Source organism: Cinclus cinclus, chromosome 5 (assembly GCF_963662255.1).
Source record: "Cinclus cinclus chromosome 5, bCinCin1.1, whole genome shotgun sequence".
Lineage (NCBI taxonomy): Eukaryota > Metazoa > Chordata > Aves > Passeriformes > Cinclidae > Cinclus > Cinclus cinclus.
In genome coordinates this window covers 23,814,828-23,839,010 of record NC_085050.1, presented here as the reverse complement: position 1 = coordinate 23,839,010, position 24,183 = coordinate 23,814,828, and the positions used below count along the sequence as shown (strand labels likewise).

At 34.9% G+C, this 24,183-nt stretch overlaps 1 protein-coding gene across 9 annotated transcripts in view; it reads left to right on the top strand.

The window, feature by feature from the left end:
* The window catches only part of ATP8A1 (ATPase phospholipid transporting 8A1), a 107,098-nt gene that overhangs the window by 51,706 nt on the left and 31,209 nt on the right, over window positions 1-24,183 (top strand). For all 9 annotated transcript variants that reach the window (XM_062492733.1, XM_062492729.1, XM_062492731.1 and 6 more), the window contains 9 exons: window positions 2,337-2,476; window positions 4,363-4,501; window positions 5,689-5,753; window positions 10,700-10,872; window positions 13,480-13,663; window positions 13,776-13,886; window positions 19,714-19,788; window positions 19,909-20,031; window positions 22,641-22,719. In XM_062492733.1, the coding sequence (XP_062348717.1) occupies window positions 2,337-2,476; window positions 4,363-4,501; window positions 5,689-5,753; window positions 10,700-10,872; window positions 13,480-13,663; window positions 13,776-13,886; window positions 19,714-19,788; window positions 19,909-20,031; window positions 22,641-22,719 (1,089 nt within the window). The remainder of the gene's footprint in view (window positions 1-2,336; window positions 2,477-4,362; window positions 4,502-5,688; window positions 5,754-10,699; window positions 10,873-13,479; window positions 13,664-13,775; window positions 13,887-19,713; window positions 19,789-19,908; window positions 20,032-22,640; window positions 22,720-24,183) is intronic.

Here is a 24,183-nt window from a genome sequence, read left to right as displayed (position 1 = left end):
ATATCAAGATCTCTGCAGGAAACATTTGGTTAAAGAATCTTAAAGTAATAAGGTTAGAATAAATTATTCAATGAGGTTGAAAGCAGAACTATACCCAAACAAATTTGACTGATGGAACAGTACAAAGCCTCAGATACACACTGGGGTTCTAGAAAGGCTTAATAAGAATTAGTCAGGAAAGTTACTTAGGTGTGAAGTTAGTTTGGGTCGTAAGATATATATTTGGTTACAGAAAAGACAAAATTAGATCACTATCTGCTGTCCTGTGTGAATTGATGTGAAAATTTCAGTCCAGTTCTTAATTACCATTAATTACTATTACTCAGTAGTACAACTCCTTAGCAGTCAGGTTACACTAAATAAATCAACATAAAAAGTGAAAATTTCTACCTGTCTTCGTAGTACATATGAAAGGATTAAGAAGTTTGTTCAGCTATTTTTTGTATCCTTCTTTTCAACAGATTAAAAGATCTACTGTTCAGAAGAGTGAAGTTCTAACTTTTTAAAAAGCATAAAATTCAGTCTTTAACAAAAAATTACATCTCTCTGGAATCGATTAAAAATTGGTATTTATTTTTGCTTCAGATTTAAATTGCAGCCAGCTATGTTTCAAAGTTTCTCATGAGTATCCTTTCATGTGGCAGGACAGTATGTACTTGGCATTTGCTGCCTGCTCTTGGTGTGTTGCTCAAAAATGAAGTGGTTAGCATGGCTGGCATTTATATGTAAGCATTTGTTAAGCTTGAGTGTTAATGCCTGCTTGAATAAATAGAAAAAATCCTGTGTAATTTTCCTGTGTTGTTCCAGTCTGTTAAGAACCAGGCTTAATGATGTTTTGTTTTCCACATTTTATTTGGAAGATCATTTTAAATCACAATGAAAAGAAGCATATTAATTTTTTTTTTAAATGGTTAGGCAGTGATTGAAAAAGAGAAAGCAAATACCTTGAAAAAACTATTTGCTGACATTCCATATATTTGGGTTTCTTTTCTTCATTTTATCATCTGCAGAAAATATGTTGAAAGCATTGTGGAAATAGTATCACTGTTAGTCAGACATAGATTCCTTTCCTCCCCTTCACCTGCATTCATTGCTTTGGACCTTATTAGCATATCCTTATTATGCAGAGAAAAAAAAGTCAGTTGAGTGGACAGCCTTGAGTTTATTCTTTTAAGTCTAGATGGTGAGACACTGTGTTCCTAGTGTTATATAGTTGTCAGACTGTCCACATTACACATGGTTTTTACTCTGAAGATACTAAACTACTCTTACATCTAAGACACATGTATTATTTCATGCCTAACCTCTTGCAGTTTCAAAATTGCCAGGGGTGCTGAGCTGTATGCTCCAAGAACCTGTAAACAAATTAAGTTTACATTTAAGCATCCCTGGTTGTGGTGCTGTTTGTCTCCTAGAGCAGAGTGGTCAAGTGACCAAAGGGTAACTACATTAATCCTGCCTGTCCCCCTTCTAAATCTACTGGCCTGCAAACTGTGGCTAATACATAAAGAGTTATGTCAACTTCATTCTCTAGAAATCCGGTAATAGGTGAAAATGAGCTGTTAGAAAATTCACACCTAGCTACTTAAATTGAGTGTAAAATGTGTGTTGTCAAAAAAGAGATATTTCTTAAAATCATGTAGTTTCAGATTCTTGCTATAATGCTTAATTCAGATTTCTGCTGAAGGAAAAAATCTGTTACTAATATCAACCAGCTCAAAGGTTGGTAAGTAAAATTGCCAAATGGTACAAAATGATTTTATTTTAAGAATTTGGAAAGCTGAAACAATCTGTGAGACGGCAGAGTTAAATAAGGGGATTCAAAGTTGCCTTCTGGATAATAAATTTCAAACTAGAATTTCCTAAGAATATTGAGGAGGGTGAAGAGGCCAGTTGTTACATCATGCTTATATATTTTAACTTCTTTCCAGCATAGCAACATTTAAGTTTATCAACCTTTTTCTCAGAAATACAATTTGGTTTTACAGTTTTAATGTTTCAGTGTACATACTTATTCAGCAAGTGTTTGGATTCTTAATGTCTTTTTTACAGTTTAAACTAAGTCAAATCTTACATTTTTTTTTTCCCGTGAAATATATCATCTGAATTACATTCAGCTTCTTTGAAACTGTCACTCTGTTGAATAAATTTCTATTTATAGTTCATTTTTACGTTATGTATATTTGAAAGTTCTTCAAGATGTGCAGCAGTAATTTGAAAATCAGGCATAAGCATGCATGAAATACAGAATAATTTTAGCTTTCTAAAGGTACACTTTACAGGCATATTGGGGAAGGGACTAACAAATACTGAATCATTGTCTGCATTCTCTCTAGGCTTAAGAACTCTGTGTTTTGCTGTGGCTGAGATTTCAGAAAGCGATTATCAGGAATGGTTAGATGTCTATCACCGTGCTTCTACAGCTATACAAAACAGAGTGCTCAAACTTGAGGAGAGCTATGAACTAATTGAAAAAGTATGTGCAGCTTGATGTTATGTGTAGCTTTCTGGGGTTTGGGTTGGTTGGGGGAAAAGATGTGATGGCAGAGGGATGAGCAGAAGAGTGGGTTCTTAATTATTTGTCCTTATTTTCTATACCATGAAAAGTGAGTCACTAATGAGAAATAATGCTTGGAGGAAAAAAAAAGCTAGCAATTTACTGACAGTTGTGTCATGTAGTCCTTGCAGTTTAAATAATCAAAATGAAGGGACAAGTAATCTGACAATTTTTTCATTGCAAGTAGCTACCTTGCTGGAAAGTGTTGATTATGGGTTGTACCACGGGAAAGTTTTTTTCCAGAGTTTTTCTAGTGTGTAAAAGATGCAATAATAGATAAACAACATCTGTTTCATTATATAATGATCTTGGAACAATGGAGTAGTCAGGATTGGAAGGGACTTCAGGAGGTCATCTAGATACAAATTCTTCCTCAAAGCAGGGCTAGTTTTGCTTGCTCAACGCTTTGGTGAAGTTTTGAGTATCCACGAGGAAGGAGTTTTCCCAGCTGCAGCAGGTATTTTTATTTTTTTTATGCCAAACTCAGTCTTTTTGCCTTCTTCTGAATTAAAATTTTTATTGCTGCAGAATGTGACTGATGCCTCTTGTTCCTTCACTGTGCAGCATGCATTTTGGAGAAGGATGGCTGCTCTGCAAGTTTCAGTTAGCAGAAGGAATCCTACCCTAGTCTTAATTTTTTTCCCATGTTAAACTCATCCTGCTTCCTTCAGCTGCTCTTAATAATGTGCTCTGGGCCCTGAGCTGTTTTTGTGTCCCTCTGTTGGACTTGCTCCATTTTATCAGCCTCTGTTTTACTGAAGGCCCATAAAACAAGTTTGTACCAAGATACAGCATCACAAGAGCAGAGCCTTCAGTTTCTGGCAACACTGCTTCTGGAGTAGCCCAAGCATGAGGTTAACACTTCACTGCCTCCACAAAAAAAGGTCCCATGACTATTAAATTTATAAGAAAATGGAGTGCTTGAGACCAATAGTGTTTGAAGTTTTGATACTTAAATTTGGGGGGGGGGGGGGTATTTTTTGGGGTTTTTCCCTCAGAAAGTATAAGAGATATTAGAGTGATAAAACTGCTTAAAGTTCAGACCCTCACGAGTCTGTGGTGTTTAATTAATGAAAAAGAAGGGTGAGGGTATATAGCTTCAGTCACTAATGAACATTGCTGAGTGGTTTATCTGGATGTGACAAAACAGTCTTGAAACTATGTTACTTTTTAATGCCAGGACAACCCTGCTACCTTTACAAATTTTTGTGTAAGCTGTGCAAGTACTTCCTCAGGCTATAGTATGCAGGCCGTGCTGCTACCAGAATTGCACACTGTTAGATGTATAATGGTGTCTTTAACATTAGCTAGTTTTAAAGGTATAGAAATAGGAAATATAAAAATGGCTGTATTCACAAAAGCTGTGTAGATTTGTTCCATAGGAAGCTAAAATCAAACAAAAGTAGTAAGATAAATTGACAGGTGTTTCATATTTTTTTTTTACAAAATGAAGAGAAGTCATTAAAAGAGAGAAGGCGTGGTATTAGCACTCCTGAAGCCTTCAAATAAGAGGTGCTCCCCAGAAAAAGGTGCCTGCTGCTGAACAAGCTACTGAGCTACTGAGTGAATAATGGATTGAAGTTTGAGTGGTCACGCTGTGCAGTTTTGTCAAGCCACACATATATCTAAGTTAAAGCTCATGGAATAAAGTGAAAGTTCTTTATTTGTTGATATCAAATCTGATTAATGAATTTAGAGAGCATTAATCTTGTCATAAATACAGAGAGTTAAATAAGACAAATGGAACATTGAAATTGAATTTAAACCAGAAAATCCTATATGTGTGAAATATTTTATGTTCACAGAACCTTCAGCTGCTTGGAGCAACAGCAATTGAAGATAAACTGCAAGACAAAGTGCCTGAAACCATAGAGACACTCATGAAAGCAGACATAAAAATTTGGATACTTACTGGGGACAAACAAGAGACTGCCATTAATATTGGTATTATATTCGCATTTATTTGATGTCTTTGTTACAGGTTTAAAAATAATAGCAGTTGATGGCATAAAATTTCTTTCAGAATAGAGAGTTGTCTTGTGAAAAATAATAATATTTCACTCCAGAATCTGAATGTGACCTTACGTTTTTTTAGTCAGTGATAGGGGGAGGGTAGGAAATGGTGTATTCTGCCTCTATTAATATACTAGGACCAAGAAAAAGTTATATTAGACAGGAGGCAAAAAAATAGGAAATTGTACTTTTTTATAGCATACAAAATTAATTAAAAATAATACATTGGCTTTTGACAGTGAGAGGGAATAATATTAAGAGAATGTAAGTATTCTTAGTTTCCCTTCTCTATTTTTCCTTCTTTCCAAGAAAGATGAACTAAATTACTATAACCTTTTAACAAAGGTTTATTTTTACTCTTTCATTTATTATGAAGGATGGTAAAAAAAGACTAATTTCAGCAATGATGAATCTGTTTCTTTAACCAGTTATACATGAAAGCTGCTTTTAACATTTAATATTCTTTGTGTGTGACCATATCAGCACTTAATGCTGTAGTGTAGATACATGTCCTAAATAAAGTCTTACTTTAGTCATATAGATCCTTTTTATAGGATGTTATTATTTCTAATCTTAAAGAACTCTCCATATGCACATGATACAGTTAATCTAAGGTTATTTTCCTTAGTGCCTTCAGGTTTGAGGCAATACACATAATACCGATATTTCCAGTTCCTAAGAATGGTGATGAATATTTTTGACTAGGCAGTCTACATCATTAGCACAGAAAATGCATCCTGTTTAATGCATCAAAGTATAAAATAAAAGAATGAAAAGGTGTATATATATATGCAAGTTTTGAAGGAAATGCAAGTTGCATTCTAAAGCTTTACAAGGCTCAGGGAGATTTGTTTGTTGTTTTCTGCAACTCTCTTTAAAGCACCTCTGAATAAGGCAGAATAGTTGCAAGTTGCATCAAGGGCAATTCTAACTATTCTGACTTAGTACCTGTATGTACTTTTATAAAATGCAGTAGAATGTTTTTTTATCATTTATTTCAGCTAGGGAAATCTTACTCTTAATTCTCTCTGTAGTTCTCTTACAGGAAAAAAATGCCTTGTTATATTATAAGGGATTTTGTGAAACTGATTTTTAAAAACAAAATCTTTTTCTGACAGGTCACTCCTGTAAACTTTTGAGAAAGAACATGGGACTAATTGTTATAAATGAAGGCTCTCTTGACGTAAGTAAAATCTTCAAAGTTTTCAATTAATGAAGCATTATTTTATCACTTAAAATATCCAGACATCACGGTGAAAGTGACATAAAAAATAAGTTGGAGTGTCTGTTTATCTGGGCAAACAGAAAATTCTGTCAAAACCATGGTTTGGAGGGATGTTTATGTTTGTTTTGGGGGTTGCTTTCTTAATCTTAGTATTCCATGCTTAGAAGACTGTATGGTCTTAGTGACAGCAAGTTAATGAATAACTGGAAAACAGTCTATGCCTTCTGAAATCACAGTGTAGCTACTACACAAAGAAAATTCACAACTGTGAGCAAACAAATTCCATGCAGTAGATTTCATCCATGCAGGCTCAAAGCCAGGAGCTTCACATTATACAAGCATTACAAATGAACCACTTCTAGTGTGATGATTCAAAAGTACAATAAATATCGATCAAGCAATATCTTTTTATAGCAAATTTATATAAATATAGTTTAAGAATGAAGGATGGTAGCTGAAATGATAACTGCACTGTACTCCCTATTTCAAACTGGAGCATCTAGACTGTAGAGATTTAAAGATCCATTCCTTACATGCCCGAAGTACAGAGTACATGGAGATGCAAATATCTTAAGCCATCTTAATTTGTGTATGCAAACTGGTCACTGGCAAATCTGGTTTTGGTGATAACATATATAATGGGTTTTTTCAGCAGCAGGTAAATGTAGTCTGAGAGGCAGTTCAAAAAATAAGAGTAAACTAGCTCTATGGAAATATTTTAACAAGAGACTATAAATTTTTCTGCCTCATGTGATGTTATGCAGTTTACTGTTTGATGAATATATATCTTGTTCGTGTTCTACCCTTTGCTTGTTAATATGGTTGGAATGACATGTCAGTCTCTCTTTATAGAGTGACCTTTACCTTGAGTAAATTACCTTGAAAGTTCTAATAGAGTGGATCAGGTCTCAGGAAATGAAGAGATGGACTGCTGTGTTTGAAGAATGCTGAGTCAGGGCAGCTGCAAAGATGGATCAATTCTTCTTTCTTTTCTGCATGCCAGTAACAGTTGGCAAGAGACTCTAATACTTAGTTGGAATATTGTCTGTTAAGGAATTCACATAGAATGAAACCATGACTTCTGAGTGGCATAGGTTCACCTCTTGTACTGGGACTCTGCACCCATGAGTGCTGATGGATAACCCGGTTTCCTCACTGTGACAGGAACTGATCAGCCAGGAAACCTTGAAGAAAATAATCCCAGTGTCATGCCACTTGTGTATTTGGGATCTTTGAGAAGAGTTGCTCTACAGCAGTCCTCTCCTCCTTGTCTCTAAAGTATAGCCTCTTGGCTATATGAAGATGTTTATAGGTTCATTGGAGTTAGAGAGGTTGGCTTTTCTTGGTCTGCATACTCTTCTGAAAAACGCTGAAACCTTGCACTGAGAAAAGTGGTTTTAAGTGGTTGCTTCTTCCCCTTGCTGTTAAAGTAATAGTATTTGTCCATTGCATACCAGTGGCTTCTCCTAAAACACAGCTTGCTCAAATCTAATCCCTTTATGGACAGTCAGAGTCCCATGTCTCTTAAGGCATGTAAAAAAAAAGACTTAACAAAACAAATACCTCGTCAATTTGGTCATTGTTATGACTTAAACATTCAATAGGAACTTGAGCTAACAGAAGAATTCAGAATAAAAAAATATGTTTGTTCAGACTGTATCCCAGATTTGTGAACTTACAAAAAATATGCTAAAATAAAAGATTTTCTTTTATATAAACAAATACCCTTTTCCATGAAATCATAAGAAAAATAACTCAACCCCACCCACCTCCCCAGTCACCTATAGGTATTAGCTGGTATACAACTGAAAGTATTTAGGTATCTCAACTTTTTTGAATATTATTTGTTTTGGGGTTCTAGTCCCGTGAACATCTTAGCTTAGCATCACAAGCAAAATAAGGGTTTTGTTAGTCAGTTCTTATAGTTGTGTACAAGAGCACTGGATTTTATTTGCCTTCATATTAACCTGATGGACTGCTAAATTTCACTGTAGTGCTGTCATAGACAGACGTCATAACATAGCCTTTTTCTTTTATTTGTGAATTTAAACTAGAACTAGAAAATAATTTGATTGCCATTCAGTTTCATTGAAAAAGTATTTCATTGAAATATGAAAAATATTTCATAATGGACATTTTTATGCTGCTTTTAATCTGAGGTATGTGATTTCAGCATAGGGAGTATGCCTACAAAGGAATTCTAAATAAGACAGATTTACAACTGAGTTTTGTTTTGTCTTGGGATGTGAGGTTTTTTGTTTTAATATATAGTATTCTTGGAGCTGCCTGATGGCATGTCTGCTTCCTGTAAAAAACTAAGATCAGTTTGAACAAAAGAGTTCACCACTAAACAGTATCCCCAAGTACTACATCCACAAGCATTTTGAGTTCTGTGGGTGGTGACTCCACCAGTTCCCTCAGTAGCCTGTTCCAATGTCTGAGCAGCCTTTCAGTAAAGAAATTTTCCTTAAATCCAATCTAAACCTCCCCTGGCAAAACTTGAGGCTGTGTCCTCTTACCCTGTCACTGGTTGCATGGAAGAAGAGGCTGACCTCCATCTTACTACACACCTCCTTTCATTAAGTTGTAGAGAAAAAGGTCCTCCCTGAGCCTCCTCTTCTCCAGGCTGCACAATCCGAGCTGCCTCTTCTGCTCCAGACCCTTCCCCAGCTCTGTTGCCATTCTCTGAACATGTGCTGGCATCTCAATGTCTGTGTTGTACTGAGAGGCCCAGAACTGAGCACAGGACTTGGGATGTGGTCTCACCAGTACTGAATACAGGGCAATCACTGACTTGGTCCTGCTGGCCACACTATTTCTGACACAGGCCAAGATGGCATTGGCCTTCTTGGCCACCTGGGCACACACTGGCTCATATTCAGCTGCTGACAAACAGCACCTTCAGGTGCTGGTTTTACAGTTCTTACCCAGTAAACAGTACACCCATCCAAGCCACAGTAATGCAGTTTCTCCAGGAGAATGGCTTGAGAGACAGCCTCAAAGGCTTTGCTGAAGTGCAGGTAGACTATATCCACAGCCTTTCCCTCATACACACTTGGTGTCACCTTGTCATAGAAAGAGATCAGGTTGATCAAAGATCCTTTAGGGAAGGATCCACCTTCCCTAAACCTGTGCTGGCTGCGCCTGATCCCCTGGTTGGCCAACACATGCCTTGTGATAACACTCAGGATGATCTGTTCCATGACCTTCCCTGGCTGACAGCCCTGTGGTTCTCCCAGATTCTCCTTATGACCCTTCTTGTAGATGGACATCACATTGACAAACCTCTGGCTGTGTGGGACCTCCACAAGGTTAACCAGATGAAAAATGTTGGATGTGGAAGACCCTGGTGAGCTCTTCCTCCAACTCCCTCAGCACCCTCAGGTGGATCCCAGTGGGATCTATACACTTTCATATCTAAGTCGCAGAGACCATTTACTCCTGGATTATTGGGAATTTCATTACATAGAAGAAGCAGTAGCTATGTTTTCATGTTTGTTTAAACTTTGTTAGAAATTAAGTAGTATACAGAGATGAGAAAAATTTATACTTCCTTTACATTGCAATATTTCTTAATTAGAGAAGATGCTCTAGAAAATAGTTACAGAAACTGTTGTCATTTTAAAGACTTTTAACATGTAATTTTAAACAGTGGAGCTTAATTTCTGTCACAGATTCTAGTGGATGAGAGCCAGGAAATGAGTGCAGAATTCTGCAACAGCCTAATCTCATTTTAGGGACACCAATGAATCTTTAGAAGCCCAGGAGAAGCAAAACATCAAAAAACATTAACGATGTTTGGAACTGGGAGGAGTAAGTTGATTTAAAAAGGCAACGCGGTATCTTTAACTTCATTTCAAAGGGTTTTGAGATTTTTAGTTAGTTGAGTGTTTTATTTTTAGGTGGTTACACCAAATTTTATGTGTGCCTGACATCACTGAAGTAGCAGAATTATTTGGTTGGTAAACTTGTAAAAAAATACGGTAACATGTTGTCATAGGATGTCACTAGCTTCCAAAGTCAATATTTTACAAGCAGAAGAGATTTCATCTTCCTTTCTCCTCTAAAATACTTTTTTCTTCTAGGCTGTAAAGTAGGAAACAGCAGAGAAGTATGTTGTAACTCTGTAAAGGACTTTCAAAAAGAAACAAGGGCAACAAGCAATATTTTTTGTCCTTCATGACATTCCTTGGTAGAGCTGCACTGTAGCTGACTAGATGTCAGTGACCTTCCCAAAGCAGGCTGCTGCATAAATAAATATATATGAATCTACTGTCTACTGAATGTAATCTGAAGTTCTCAGTACTAGATCACAAAATAATGACTTCTGTAGGTGTGGTCCAAAGTGTCATTAGCAATTGAAAAATACAAAATATGTTCCTTTGTATAACATGTACGTGATGTTATGATTGTTAAATTATATTAGTATATTAATTTAATGTGATAGAGTGATATGTTATAATGCCTGCACTTATCTCATTAATTATCTCTGTCTCCTTTTTCTAAATATTTAGGAAATTTTTGTGTAATGGTAAATTCTAGTATCTCTATAAATGTGAATCATCTTTTATAACGTTATATTAGTTTTCTGCATACCTGTGTCCTTTGGCAAATATTTATGCAATTATTGCTGTCATTCAAAGAGCATTAAAAGTTCCTCTATAACTTACACACTTTTTTTTGGCAGAGTGCAAGTGCAATCCTACACAACATTTCTACTGTGTTTCTAATAGGGCAACTATTGCAAATATTCTTTTCATTGTATAATATTTGACAGCAGAATCAAAAAGCACAAGTGTTTTTCCTCAAAAATCAAAGTGCCAGTGTTTCTGATCATGCTGAAAAATTTGGATTTAAGGATATTAAGAATTAAAAATAATGGACACCATTTTTTTGTGCAACAGGGAACAAGAGAGACACTTAGCCATCATTGCAGTACTCTTGGTGATGCTTTAAGGAAGGAAAATGATTTTGCTCTCATCATTGATGGTAAATCTCTGAAGTATGCTTTGACATTTGGAGTAAGACAGTATTTCCTGGATTTGGCTTTGTCATGTAAAGCTGTTATTTGTTGTAGGTAAGGTTTACATTATTTGCTCTCCATACTATTTTTATTGACATATCAAAATTAAGAAACTAGAGTTACGAAATATAGTCGTTCAAGTGAAATATTACTGTAGAGCAGTCTGCAACAGAGTGTAGCTCTTAAATTCACTCAGATTGCATATTTCCAGGAACATTTGTAATCCACTGAGAGTAATCTCAATAAGGTTGAGACAGTAAAGTTGACCTTGAATTGATGTTACAGTTAAGCACGTATCTAGAGTCATCTGTAGATCTTTCTCCACAAGCTGCTTTTCTGTAAGATGTGGATTACACTGTATAAGAAGTGCACAAAAATGTTAAAGGTACTAGCCGGGGTGCTTTTTATTACCTGAAGCTGGTGGAAGTGCTTTTTGTAATCATTATTATGACCAATTATTATAGGGTTATTTTATACAATGAACCCTTTCATCCTTGTCTGTAAATATCAACTATTACAGCTATAAACTTCCATTACATTGTTCCATTAAAATAAATCTGATTCAGCTGAAAAATCTGTTCAAAAGGGAGATATTTTTCTGCTTTGCAAAAGAACACAGAAAAGGAACTAATATTACAGCATCCAAATAATCACTGGGTTTCTAGTCTTTCCATCCCTTCTGGAAACCAGTGTCATGCTACCAAGGGATTTTTTAATTAATGTTTTTGTGGTTAAGCTTTGTAGCCATGCTTCAGCCTGAAACAGTTTGAATTTCAAACTAAGGTTTTACTGTCTTTTAAACTGAACAGTTTATACTGTGTATAAGCACTTGCCTTATGGCAGTAGTCTTTCTGACAGATAAGTTGGAGTATTGTGTTTGTTCTATTAGGTTGAGTTTGCTCAGTGCAGTAACGAGCAGGAGATGCACATAGAGCTGATCTTTTAAAAATATATTTCTTTTTCTTCTCTTTCCTTGATTACAAAATATATTTTATGTCATTTGAAGAGGTGATTTTCCTATTTCTGTTGAACTGCGGAGCCATTGAGGGGTGTTTTGTACATAAAGCTGTCTTTTAGACAGCATTCTTCTAAAGAAACAACAAAGGGCAAAATGAAAGTTTCTGTTCTAGTAGTATTCTCACTGCTATTCCTTCATTCCTTCTATATATTCCTTCTATAATATACTTAGGTCAGTTGGTTTCAGTGCATATGTATATATATATGTCTGACATTATTTTGTGGTTGTTTAAAAATTGGCTACAGGTTTAAACCTAAATACTTGCTCATAACAGTGTTCTAATGTGAACATTTTTAATATCCCATGTTTCCCAAAAGTCAAAATTCTGCCAAAATATTTGTTTCTGTTAAATGCTTTGTTTTTAGTAATAAAAACTTATTTTTCTTGTTTTATGAGCATGAAAATAAAAAGTTTAAAATGCTAATTTTAAATTAAGGCAAATCACTTTAAAAATTTTAAATATATGTATATAATTCAGACTAAACAAAAATGTAAGCTCTTTTTTCATCCATATAAAGGCCGTAAACATCTTAAGTTCTCCTTCGTTCTAAAATTACAAATTAACATCACTTTCTTGTAAATTTGCAGGCTGCATTGACTTGTACAGAAGCTTTTATTGCAATGGATTCTTCCAAAGACTAGCTGTAGCACAGATGATCCTGACAAATACTCAATAGACGTTTCTCTTAAAAAAAAAAAAATCTGTATATGTTATTAATTCCAAGCAGATGTTTGGCTTAAAGACTTTAACAAACTGAATTCCAACTCTATATTGGTTTCAGAGTAATATATGCAAAATGAATGTTAAATGGGTTATTCTGGAGTAAAAATGTACAGCTAAGAGTGAGCAAAATGAATGAAAAGTACTTGTTACTTGTTTCATCATGAACTTGAGTGACAGTGACATCTTCCAGCTGCCCCTGTAACATTGTCTAAAATGGAATAAAGGCACCGTTTGTGAAAGGTCAAAAAGATGAAAAAGAAGTGCTGAGGTCAGGAATCTTCTGTAGGAGCTGGCTGTAGCTGGTCTTGGTTCAATTCTCTACAGCAGAGTTCAAATAAAACATGTACCAAAAGATCATAGATTTTTGTCACATAGGTGCACCACAGAATTTTTCAGAAGACCTGTTGCCCAGAAACTCTCATCCTAGGTTTTCCACAAGGCTATACTCATCCCATGCAGCTTTTTAAGAAGTCCAGTAGTTGTGCGTGTGTTGTGCTGGCCACTAAATAATGTGATTACATAGCTACCTTCAATTTGAAGGCTGTATTATTTTTTCATTCCTTTATTTTTTTTAAATGCATTTTAAAACAGTTCTCTCTTGGCTGGTTTTGTTCCTCAACATAGCTTTTATGTCACTTTGGTAAGCTTTTAGTCAACTTAGCTTTTAGTCACCTTGTTAAGGTGACTTCCTCTTACAGCTTTTAAGTAGTCCAAAGTTCAGAAATGTTGTTTTTTATGAATTTTGCTGTGAATTTGCTTTTTGCATCTACCCTTCAAGGACAACAACAAGACCCACATCGCTTACCAGGGTGTTAATTGGTCTGGGTTTATTAAATTTTCACAGAATATAAAGTACGTTTTGAAAGTACATTCATTTGAAATTCCTGTATTAAACCTGTCACTTTTTTTTATCCCTTAGGGTATCCCCACTTCAGAAATCTGAAGTTGTAGAAATGGTTAAAAAACAAGTTAAGGTAGTAACTCTAGCGATTGGTGATGGAGCAAATGATGTTAGTATGATACAAACAGCACATGTTGGTGTTGGTATCAGTGGGAATGAAGGTCTGCAGGCTGCTAATTCTTCAGACTACTCAATTGCTCAGGTAAGTCATTACATTGCAAAATGCTGCAGTAAAATATTTTAAGATTTTATGATTAATATTTGTGTATATATGTTTTAATTGTATGTTTGTTCATTTTCCATCTTTTTTGCAGTTCAAATATTTGAAGAATCTGCTGTTGGTTCATGGAGCCTGGAATTATAACAGAGTAGCTAAATGCATCTTGTATTGTTTCTACAAGAATATAGTCCTTTATATTATTGAGGTAATTTTACAGTACATGAAATGTTACTTCTTGAAAGTAAAATCTTAATTTTGAGCTTTTGGTTATTATATATGATTTTAAACAAGTATTTTAACAGTAAATAAATAATTGTACTGAATCTTGAAACTTTTAATAAACTGATTTTTTTTATTTTAGAAAATCCAGTAATTTTAAAAATGCATAGTAAATATTACTACTAAATGTGTTTATAATATTGCTAGCTTATTAAAATGCTGTGCATGTAGCATCATCTCAGTAATTAAGGAATCCAGTTACAAGTCTGTCTTAAATATACCCAGAGATGTGTGTGCTTCAGCACTTTTTTCTGGTGTCAGGGAGTGTTGGGTTCACAATCTGCAGCCCTTTGAAAGGTCTCTGTTACACTGCAGGGTGGTTGCTGTTCAGAGCAGTGCCCAGGGTTTTTACACACAAGTTTAGTTCCACTCTTGGGTACCTGTCATGTGCTGGATGGGCTGACTGTGCATCCTCAGGTGCCTGTTCAAGAGCAGGGATACTTTCCTGAAAGTAGCTGGCCAAGTTTTTTTCACCTGGGATTTTAAGGAGTGAAATGTTGTGAAAATTACAGTGGTATGAGAGGATTGTGTTGTAATAAATGTACATTTATTGGTAGGTATGGTTAGAACACAATGTGTAGTTACAGTTTTCACTACCTTCATGACCACACAGCAACCATAAATTTTTGAACGTATTTTTAAGTAATTTTTTAAAGCTCTTCTCTCCCCTCCCTTCCTTTTCTTCCAACAGCTGCTGCATCTTTTATAATCAAATAAATATATATATATAGTAATTGCATTTATAATTGATTCAAACTTTATAGTCACAATGAAAATTTGTGTTAAAAATGTGGAAAAAAATATTTAATTTTTGAAAATCTTGATCACAAAATAAATTTTCTAGATAGCCTTGTCTATTTTTACATTAATTAGGTTAACAGATACTCTTTAAATTTTCATCATTTTTTAAAAATACGTTTTCAAATTGGTGTCTTAAACTTGCAAAGTAAGTCTTCATTTTTACTGGAAGAAAATGTCTTATTTCTGTTAAACACGATGTAAACATTACATTAGTGTTTCCAATTTTGATACTTATTTATGTGATCTTACTCTTTGCAATATTTGAAAATACTTCAATAATTTTTTAATGTACAAAAGTTGTAGCCAAAAGAATGCCTTTTTCTTACCGTATTTTTACATTTTCTAAATTTCCTCATTTTTCTCTCCTTACTGTTATTACTGGAAATAGATTTCTGTCTAAGTAGCAGAAAGTCTGTAGCCTGTTTAGAAAAAGATAAAGTAGGAAGCTGTAGAAAAAACAAGTTCACTAAAGATCCTTTTTTTGCTTGGAAGTGGCAGACTTTAGATCCTGTATTTCAAAGGCTGGATATCTACTTACATGATCAGACTTCCAGAAGTACTGATTAGCAGTAGCTCTAGAAGTATTTGAGAAAAAAACAGTATTAATGTGTACTTCACTTACAGAAAACATACAAAGGTTGACTTCAGAGCATATGAACTTATTTTTCTTACATTTCTGTCACTGTCACCCGCAACATATTGTAAATTTATAACTTAAATCAGATATATAAGTATATAAGTATCCCACTATTTGTATTTTTGAGAAGGAAAGTTAAATGCAGGCTACAGAGATCGTAGTCTAAAGATCCAAAGGTTTTGATTTTATGAACAGGTAGTCTCTTCCTGAGCAGATGGAAGGGCAAAGAGATTATTTTATTATGGGTTGTTATGACCCCTTATATATAATGCATGCCAGCATTTTGCCATATATACCTTCTCTGGAGGACAAAATGAATTCTCCTTGAATTCCTGTATACCCAATGTTTGTCAGCTCAGAAAACTTTTCAGAGATGTTAATAGCTCATGTCAATACTGTGAGTGAATAGGCAGAAATTCATCATTGAATGTCTCCAGAAAGGACAACTGCCAGTCTTGAGTCTCTCTTTTCAGATTTTTTGTACAGATCAGGCGTGGGAGCAGAGAGCTCAATGAGTATTTGTAAGCTGCTGCTTAATATGCAGAAATGCTACATCAGGAAAACTTCTGTGAGGCTTTTGTGGACGCACCTCCTCTGTCTTGGAGTTTAGAAAATAGTACTGTGAAAGGCACATCTAGAGGTTACTTTAAACAAGTTTCCTTTTATTCTGACAACAATTAAAAATATCTACCTTTACTTAATAATGTGTATCCTATTTTTAAATGTCTGCTCAGTACTAATCAAGAAAGTAATGGAAAATATTCCATCTAATCTAAAATACAGCCATTATCCTAGGCATTCATGAGCTGATAGGAAGTTGATGTCACTTGGTTTCTTAGTTCATAAAATGGTAAAGGTCTAATAGTAATACTCATGCACAGTGATCTGATTTAAACTCCTGTTCATAAGAAACTGGAAGTGGTCTGTAACAATGATTTTCTACCCTGTGTCTTGATGCAATAGCTGTTTAAATATGGGCCTCATCTTCTGTATAGGACTAGTCACATTGACTTGAGAGGTTATATTCTGTTGTATCAGTCTAAATTGCGAGAGAAAATTCTGCATCTCTAATAGACCACTAATGTGCCTTATTAAGCCTGTACAGAGCATCACACTCACATAGGATAAGCCTGTGCAAAGTCTCATACTTATTTTGAAGGGGTTGTCATTACTTTATAACAGTGGTTGATATGGAGATTGAGCTCATGATTGAGAACTCCTTAGTGGATTGGTTTTAGTTTTATAATTACCATTACTATACACATTCTATCATTGAACTACTCATTTTATGAAGTTAGGCAAATCACCCTTGACATCAGACAAAGAAAATTTTCCTATTCGTACTTCTCATTTTGCTATCTAGTAATAACTAGTAATAATGTAAAATAGCTGGTTCGCATTAAATAAAAAGGATTTACAATTTTAAAAAATCAAGATTTGATTTTTGCCCAGCATGAAACATCAAATGAAAGAGTAAAAGACCAAGACAAGCAGAAGAAACGGATGCGTGGAGTTGAGATTTAAAGTTTGGTCACAGATGTTTAAATGTGGCTGTTTGTAGCAATGTAAGTGATAGTATGAAAATAACTAATTTATTAGGTAATTAGAGCTGTAATGAATTTTGTTACTTTTGAATTGTGTTAATTTTGTTTTTTTGAATCCAGTAAACCTTGGATGATGGGGAGGTTATTTTCCCCCTCCCCCTAGCTCTTTTCTTCTCACTATTGATTTACCTACTTTCTGCTATTCATGTCCATGAAAGGAATTTACCATTTTGTTCCTGATTTCCTTTGCCTTACATATCAAATGAATAGCCATGATCATCCTGAGTCCCATATAATGCACAATCCCACAATCAACATGAGCAGGCTTCCTGAGTATACTCATACTGGGTCTGAGCTGCACAGATCAGCTGCTGTGGTTCACTGTGCCATGGCTTTACTTGAGGTGTGCAAACTGCAGTGAGTTCAGTTTGAAACACACACAGCAGAAAGTGATTGTGCTCGTGCCCACATTTTTGCTTTACATGGTTGGAAAACTTAGAAATATGAGGATCTATGGTGAGGTCCATCTCATTTTAGACAGGCTGGGGACCTAAATCTTTCCCTTTCAGTGGAAAATTTTGTTGCTGTTGAGCTACAGAATGGTCTGAATTTTCACTTCCTGTTCATGTATATAGTCTAAAACACTTTTTAAGAACCAATCACTTGTCCTTCTGTAAAGGGGAGCTGGATTAGTCATTTGAGTTGTTAGAGTAGGACCTATACCCTAAGAGATAACTGTTTGAGTTTGCTCCTAAATTAGTATCATGTACAGCATCTTAAAAACTTATTTTGCAGGTACAGCTGCCTTCATTGTCCATCATAACTAGGACAAAATATGCTTGTCTCTGAATAAATTGCCCACTGCAGAGCAAGTGTTTCTTGTCATTCTCACTATTAATAATGTATTAAACTCCATATTACTGCTTTCATATAGGTTTTAAGAGTGTAATTTTCTAGGTCCCAAGATTCAGAAGTTAAAGCAAATAGGTGGGTTACTTTCTTCTCCTCTTACAGTTTGAGGTGAGGGCTGTATTTGTCCTTGGTCTTTTCTTTGTCCACCTTTTAGAGCCTTTAATTTTGAGCTATTGTTGTTTGAGCCAGTTGTTCTTAACATGAACATTCAAATACTATCTTGTCAACAATATAAAATTAATGTTTCTGCTTAAATACTAAAGATGTTTTGTCTCCTAAAGTTATGTATGTGGTGTTCCAGTAAACAGTAGTGTTTCTATTAGACACCACTGCTTTTAGCCACAATGAAAGTTTTCTTCTTCATGTATTTATTTTGATATATTCCATTCGAACTTGAGAACTTAGAGATGCTACCAAATTTCATCTCTCTTTAGTTTGTATCTAGTCCTCTGGCCAACATATATTCCAGTCCCTTATGATACTAAAATGAACTAAAATGCCTATAACTTTCTTTAGAAGGAAGTACATGCTAGTATTTCAGGAAGTCAATATTATACCTTAAAGGATTTCTTTACAGTTTTATAGTAATACCATTTTCAGTTTAATTACCTTGAAAATTCTTACTTAAATTCTGTGCAAAATAAGATGAAAGCAACATTCCACTGTAAGTTCAATTTTTATCCTAAATACTTGATTGCTTTTTAAAAGTCTCTCCAGAACATCTCTAAGTGTTGCTTAACATCATTTACCTGTAAGAGCAGTCAACATGTGGAATGGATTCAGTGTATGCATTTAGGCCTTCCATTTAAAATTAGCGTTTTACAACATTTTGTCTGCTAGTTAAATCACAGTAGAAAGTTAATGTCTTTTCCATATACTCCTTGAGAAGGGTTAAGTCTATGTGTACTTGTGTTCTTTTATTTTCTTCCTAGAGAGTGATACTTTTCTTAACTCTATCTGAAATTACCAGCAATGAGATGTACACATATTTATAACCAGCTACGGAGTCACATATTTTCCGCCACCCTAACCCTTTCTAATCAATATTTCTAAAATTCACTTCAGTATTTGATACAAACAAGGAGAAAAAAACATTAATTTTACTGATATTGAGTGCATAATTAATTATTCTGTCATGCACAATTGATTATGTACTTACCTTGCGCCCTTAAACTCAGCTACTGAGTAACTGCTGTCAACAAATGTCTGCTAAATTCATCACAATTAAGTCATAATTCATATTTTGAAAGTCAAAACTCGAGATACAAAAGAGCTGATAAAAATATAATTCATCTGAAATAAAGTAATTCCATTGTCTTTTCAGTGTATGATCTGAAAGGTTAGAAAATTGTGCTTTTTGCCCTCAAATCTGAAGCAATTCTACTTTAGCTCTCTGGTAAAGCCTAATTTTTTCATGAGTAAGGATTATTGATAGTTTTAAGTTCCAAACAGCAGCTTAATCTATGAATTCTGTTAGCCAAGTTTGATAACAGTGGGAAGACGATGACTACTAATCTGTAAGTTCCCCCTCCATCAGCCATATTCCTCAGAATTTTTATTTCATTAAGAATTAAGTGAGCTTAAATCACTCTTAAAACCTTAAAGAACCTGACATTTCTTCTGAAAATAGTTACCTCCTTTGAATGGAGTTGCTCACATATCTGACTAGATTACCCACTGTTTGTTCTTGATTGAAAGTTAGGTTTATCATTAATTTTTTCATATGGGCTTAACCCAAAGCATTTTCATCTGTGTTGTAAATGTTGTTGTAGAGTATCCCTTTCTGTGAAGCTGAGGAAAAATCAGTTTATTGTACCTTGAAAGATACTTGACTAATACACAGTTCTAATCTTTTGCAGGTCTGGTTTGCATTTGTCAATGGCTTTTCTGGACAAATTCTTTTTGAAAGATGGTGTATAGGTCTTTACAATGTGGTAAGACAATTTGTGTGCCTTTGCTTACATGTAACCATGAATGTGTCTAGAGTAAGCAACCCTTAAGCAAATCATCACCTCTAAAGTTTTGCAATCTCTTCTTTTTAAACCATCTACTAGATGTTTACAGCAATGCCTCCTCTAACTCTTGGAATATTTGAGAGATCCTGCCGAAAAGAAAACATGCTGAAATACCCTGAGTTGTACAAGACTTCCCAAAATGCACTGGACTTTAATACTAAGGTATAAAAATTGAACATAATAAAGCAAAAATTCATAGGAATTCAGTGTACTTACCGTTTTTATTCTATACTGCTCATAATTCAAAATGGAGGGGATTTTTATTACTCCTGTTTCCAGGTGTACACTTGTCAGTAAATCGTACAAATCATGTATGCGTGTGTATATACATACATATATATGTATATATATATATGTGTCTGTGTGTATATATATATATATATATATATATATATATATATGTATGTGTGTGTGTGTGTGTGTGTGTGTATGTATATATTCATTTTTACCAAGTATGGAAATGGACAACAAGGACTTAATTTTTTTCAATCCTTTTTTTTGTTTGGTTTTTTTTTTTTTTTTGTGCTGGTAATAAAGCTGTCTTCTGTAGTCAGAAGTGATTAGACCTCACTGTCGCTGGGCTGTATGTATTTGTACTGTTATATGGAAATGGATTACTGAGGCCTGTGGAGAAGTGTTGCAGAGGACAATAAGAACTGTCACTAGATTTGTAGAGGGAGGGATGTGGTACTATTCTTTGTCAATTTGGAGTTGTGATTTTATGGTTTAATTTTGAGCTTTGGGAAAAGATACTTGGAGTCAAGAATGTGTCAGTGTGGATCAAAAGCAATCTGAGGCTACTTTTGGTGGGAAATGGGTGATAGTCATCTTAGAGAGGCTAGCATAAGTAGTAGTAGAAAATGTAGGAGTCTTAAATACATAAAATATACAAAATTTATACAGCATTGCCCATAAATAATCTCTTTTTAAAAAACAAAATTGAACTTATGCCTGAATCCGTGATTTCATGAGTATTTGACTTTTGTAAGAGTTCCTTCTGATTTTATTTTTTGTAATGTTAATTGTGACATTTCAAGTTAATGTCATTTTATGTTGGACTTGGGGACATTATTAATACATCCTTGAATTAACAGTGTCAGCATGTGCATGTGATGGCGTGTAGTAGATGCACAGTAGATGTAGAGCTGATTCAGCCTACTGAGCTCTTATATCTGTGCCACTTGTGCTGTATAACTGGAGTTACCCTAATATATATATAATTATTTTTCTAAACTATCTTTGTTCACTGAAGCAGATGAGATTTTTCTCCTTCTTCCTCATTTCATCCCTACAAAAGCCAACCTGAGCCAACCTGTTACTGACTAGGTAACAGAGTCTCTTCTGTCCCTGTGATGCTTTACAAATATCAGACTTCTCATGGTCCCATAAATTCAGACACTTTTGTGTTGTGATAGTTTTAATGAATAGTCTGAGTTGTAATAATGTAATGACTTGTTTTTTCTGTTTTAAAATACGTTTTTATTGCACAGATGTATTGTTGACTTAATTGGAAATCCTGTGGCTGTTCCCATACAACATTTGCTATGAGTAAATGTCTACAAACTCACCAGCTACAAAATTCCCACCTATATAAGTTGAATAGTTGGTGTTAAAGATTTGGAAACATTACTGCCTTGAATATTGATGCAGATATTTGTTATGGTAAAAGGGATCAAAGGTTATGAGGTCATGACAGAGGTTAAAGGATTAGCATGGGACAAAAGGAATTGGTCAGGAAAATGGAAAAGTAGAACTAATTTTTCTTGCACCCACCTGTGCTTTCTGTCAAATAAAAACTTCTGGTAATGACATAGCAAGATGGAGAGACAAAGGTTAATGAGTAGCACAAGTTTAAATGTGCAAAGTATTGGAGTGTAAATTGGACCATGCAACCTAGTGTAGCTGTACAATCCAACAAAAGATGTTGAGACATTGTGGAAAATGTGAGACAGGCAAGTTAATTTCAATTGTTTGAACACCTTAACTTTCAAGATAAACATCCGTCAGTTACCATAAAAGCTGTAACACTCAAAAGCATTGTTAGTGAAAAAACGTTAATTGCCATACTGAAGGAAATGGGCAACATATTTTTTTTCAAGTCTTTTTGTGTCATGCAATATATTATGGAAAAAAATAATAGAATGTTTATTCTTAAACTTAATACCATTCTTTGCAGAAGGCATTTTTTACAAATTAAAATAAGTTTGAAAGGAAAACTTTAATTGCTTAGCAAATACATTAAAGGAATATGATCAAATTGTGCTCCTCAAGAATAGAGTATATAAGGAGAAATTTAAGGAAGAAACTGATATTTGTCCTTTTTAAATTCCTTTGTGTGTGAGTTAGGGTTAGGCATATGTGTAACTCAGGTTTTGATTTTTCTACTATATAAATTTATTCTTACACTAAATGCAAATTATAAAAGCTAGAGTCCTTTTTAATTTCCCACTTAAAATGTAGCAATGTTACAGCTGTCTGCTATAGTTTAATTTCTCTGATGATATTCACATGTGTTTATATTTTAATTTCCCTTCTGAACTGAAATTAAAAGGAGGAGATAATACGCACTTTTTTCTAAAGCATAAAAATAAACAAATGACCCATGAAGAGCTAAGAGGCAGAAAGTGCCTGTCAGTTATATTACTTCACAGTGGTGGCCTAACAAAAACACATTTTGTGAATCTAACACACAGATAAAAAGAAAGGTCAGGGTTCACAGAGCTAGTTTATTGCAAATGGTTCTCATGGATTTTCTGTTTTCTCTTTCTTAGGTTTTCTGGGTTCATTGTTTAAATGGCCTCTTCCACTCATTCATTCTGTTTTGGTTTCCACTAAAAGCCCTCCAGCATGGTAAGTATTACAAAAAATAAAAAATATAAATGTTGAAAAGTACAAAATTCCTAAATATTATCTTTTTTTCTAAGGGAAAATTTATAAATGCTAACAGTTCAGTGTGATTAAATTTCAGGATAGCAGTTCTAGAACTAAACCAGATGCCATATACACAAAATGTTCTATTTAAGATCTGTGTAAAAGTAGGAATAATATTATGTACTTGTACATTTAACTATCTCAATAGTGTTTATGTAAACTGAAACAAGATGGAAAAAAAGTTATTCCTATTTAATTATGCTAATTTTTATAAAATGACACTACCACAGTAAATACCTACAAGATCTTAAAACACTGCTATCCCTTGTATTGTCTCTTACATTTTGTCAATATTTATTTTTATCATGTATACATTTTGTACTGTTACTTCAAGGCCATACTAATCTGCTAGTATATATTTCTATGAGTAGGATTGTGGCAGAGGAACAGTGATGTACTGGACTGCTCAGTCCTGTCCATCTTCTAGTTCAACTGTTGTATGTGCACTTAAGCTGCAGAAAGAAGTGGGGTGGTTGAGAGGAAAGAGGTCTTAGTTAAAGGAAACTGGAAAGCACTGCTTCCATTTTATGAGAATGTTTGGGGCTGGAAGAGCTCTCATAAAGGTGGGGTTTTGTTCTGTTTCCAGTTTGTGGGGAATAAAAAAAAAACAAGTGTGTACCTTGCAGCTTTTCTAGAAATGAGTCTCTTCTCAGTTTTGGTGATGCAGCCAAGTCGTCTGCCCTGGCATAGGGGATAGAAATGTTCTCATGGACATTTTGAAACTGCTGAGACCAGATAGTGAGACAGTCACAGCTACTTGTGCCCCAGAAGGTTAAGGGAAGAACACTCAGTGACTCCTAATGGGTAAAGGGAGGTATGTGGCAGCCTGTTTCCTCTGAAAGGCCACTCACACCACACTGAATGTGAGTTCAGTGGCAAGAGTTTGCATTGGAGAGGTTTAGACAGCCCAGGAGGAATGAGATTCCCAAAATATCAGTGCATACTCTAAAACCATAATCTCAAATTCAAACTGAAATCACTGTTCAAAGCTGTAGTAATCCATGTGAGAGATTTATGCATTACACCATGGAAAAGCACTTAATGAGTGTCTGTGATGATGCAGAGTGGAGTTCATGTGTGAGTGGCAGCAATACCTGTGCAAGCACTTGTGAGAGCTCAACCTTCTCGGCCACAAACCCTGGGCTGGAATGTCTTGCTGGCAGGTGGCCTTTATGAGTCTGAACAAATTGCCTGCTACCTTCCCCTTTCATTGCTACAGTAGTGATGGGTAAGGGAGCAGAATTGGGACCTGGGGGAATTGTGTACATCATGAGGTGAAGTAATCAGTACCTGGCCTGGGTCTGGTGGTACTCAGAGTTTTGCATGAAGGAGATACGAGTGCAAAATAAGGTATGCTGTTAATTAAGTCACTGGTGTCTGGTG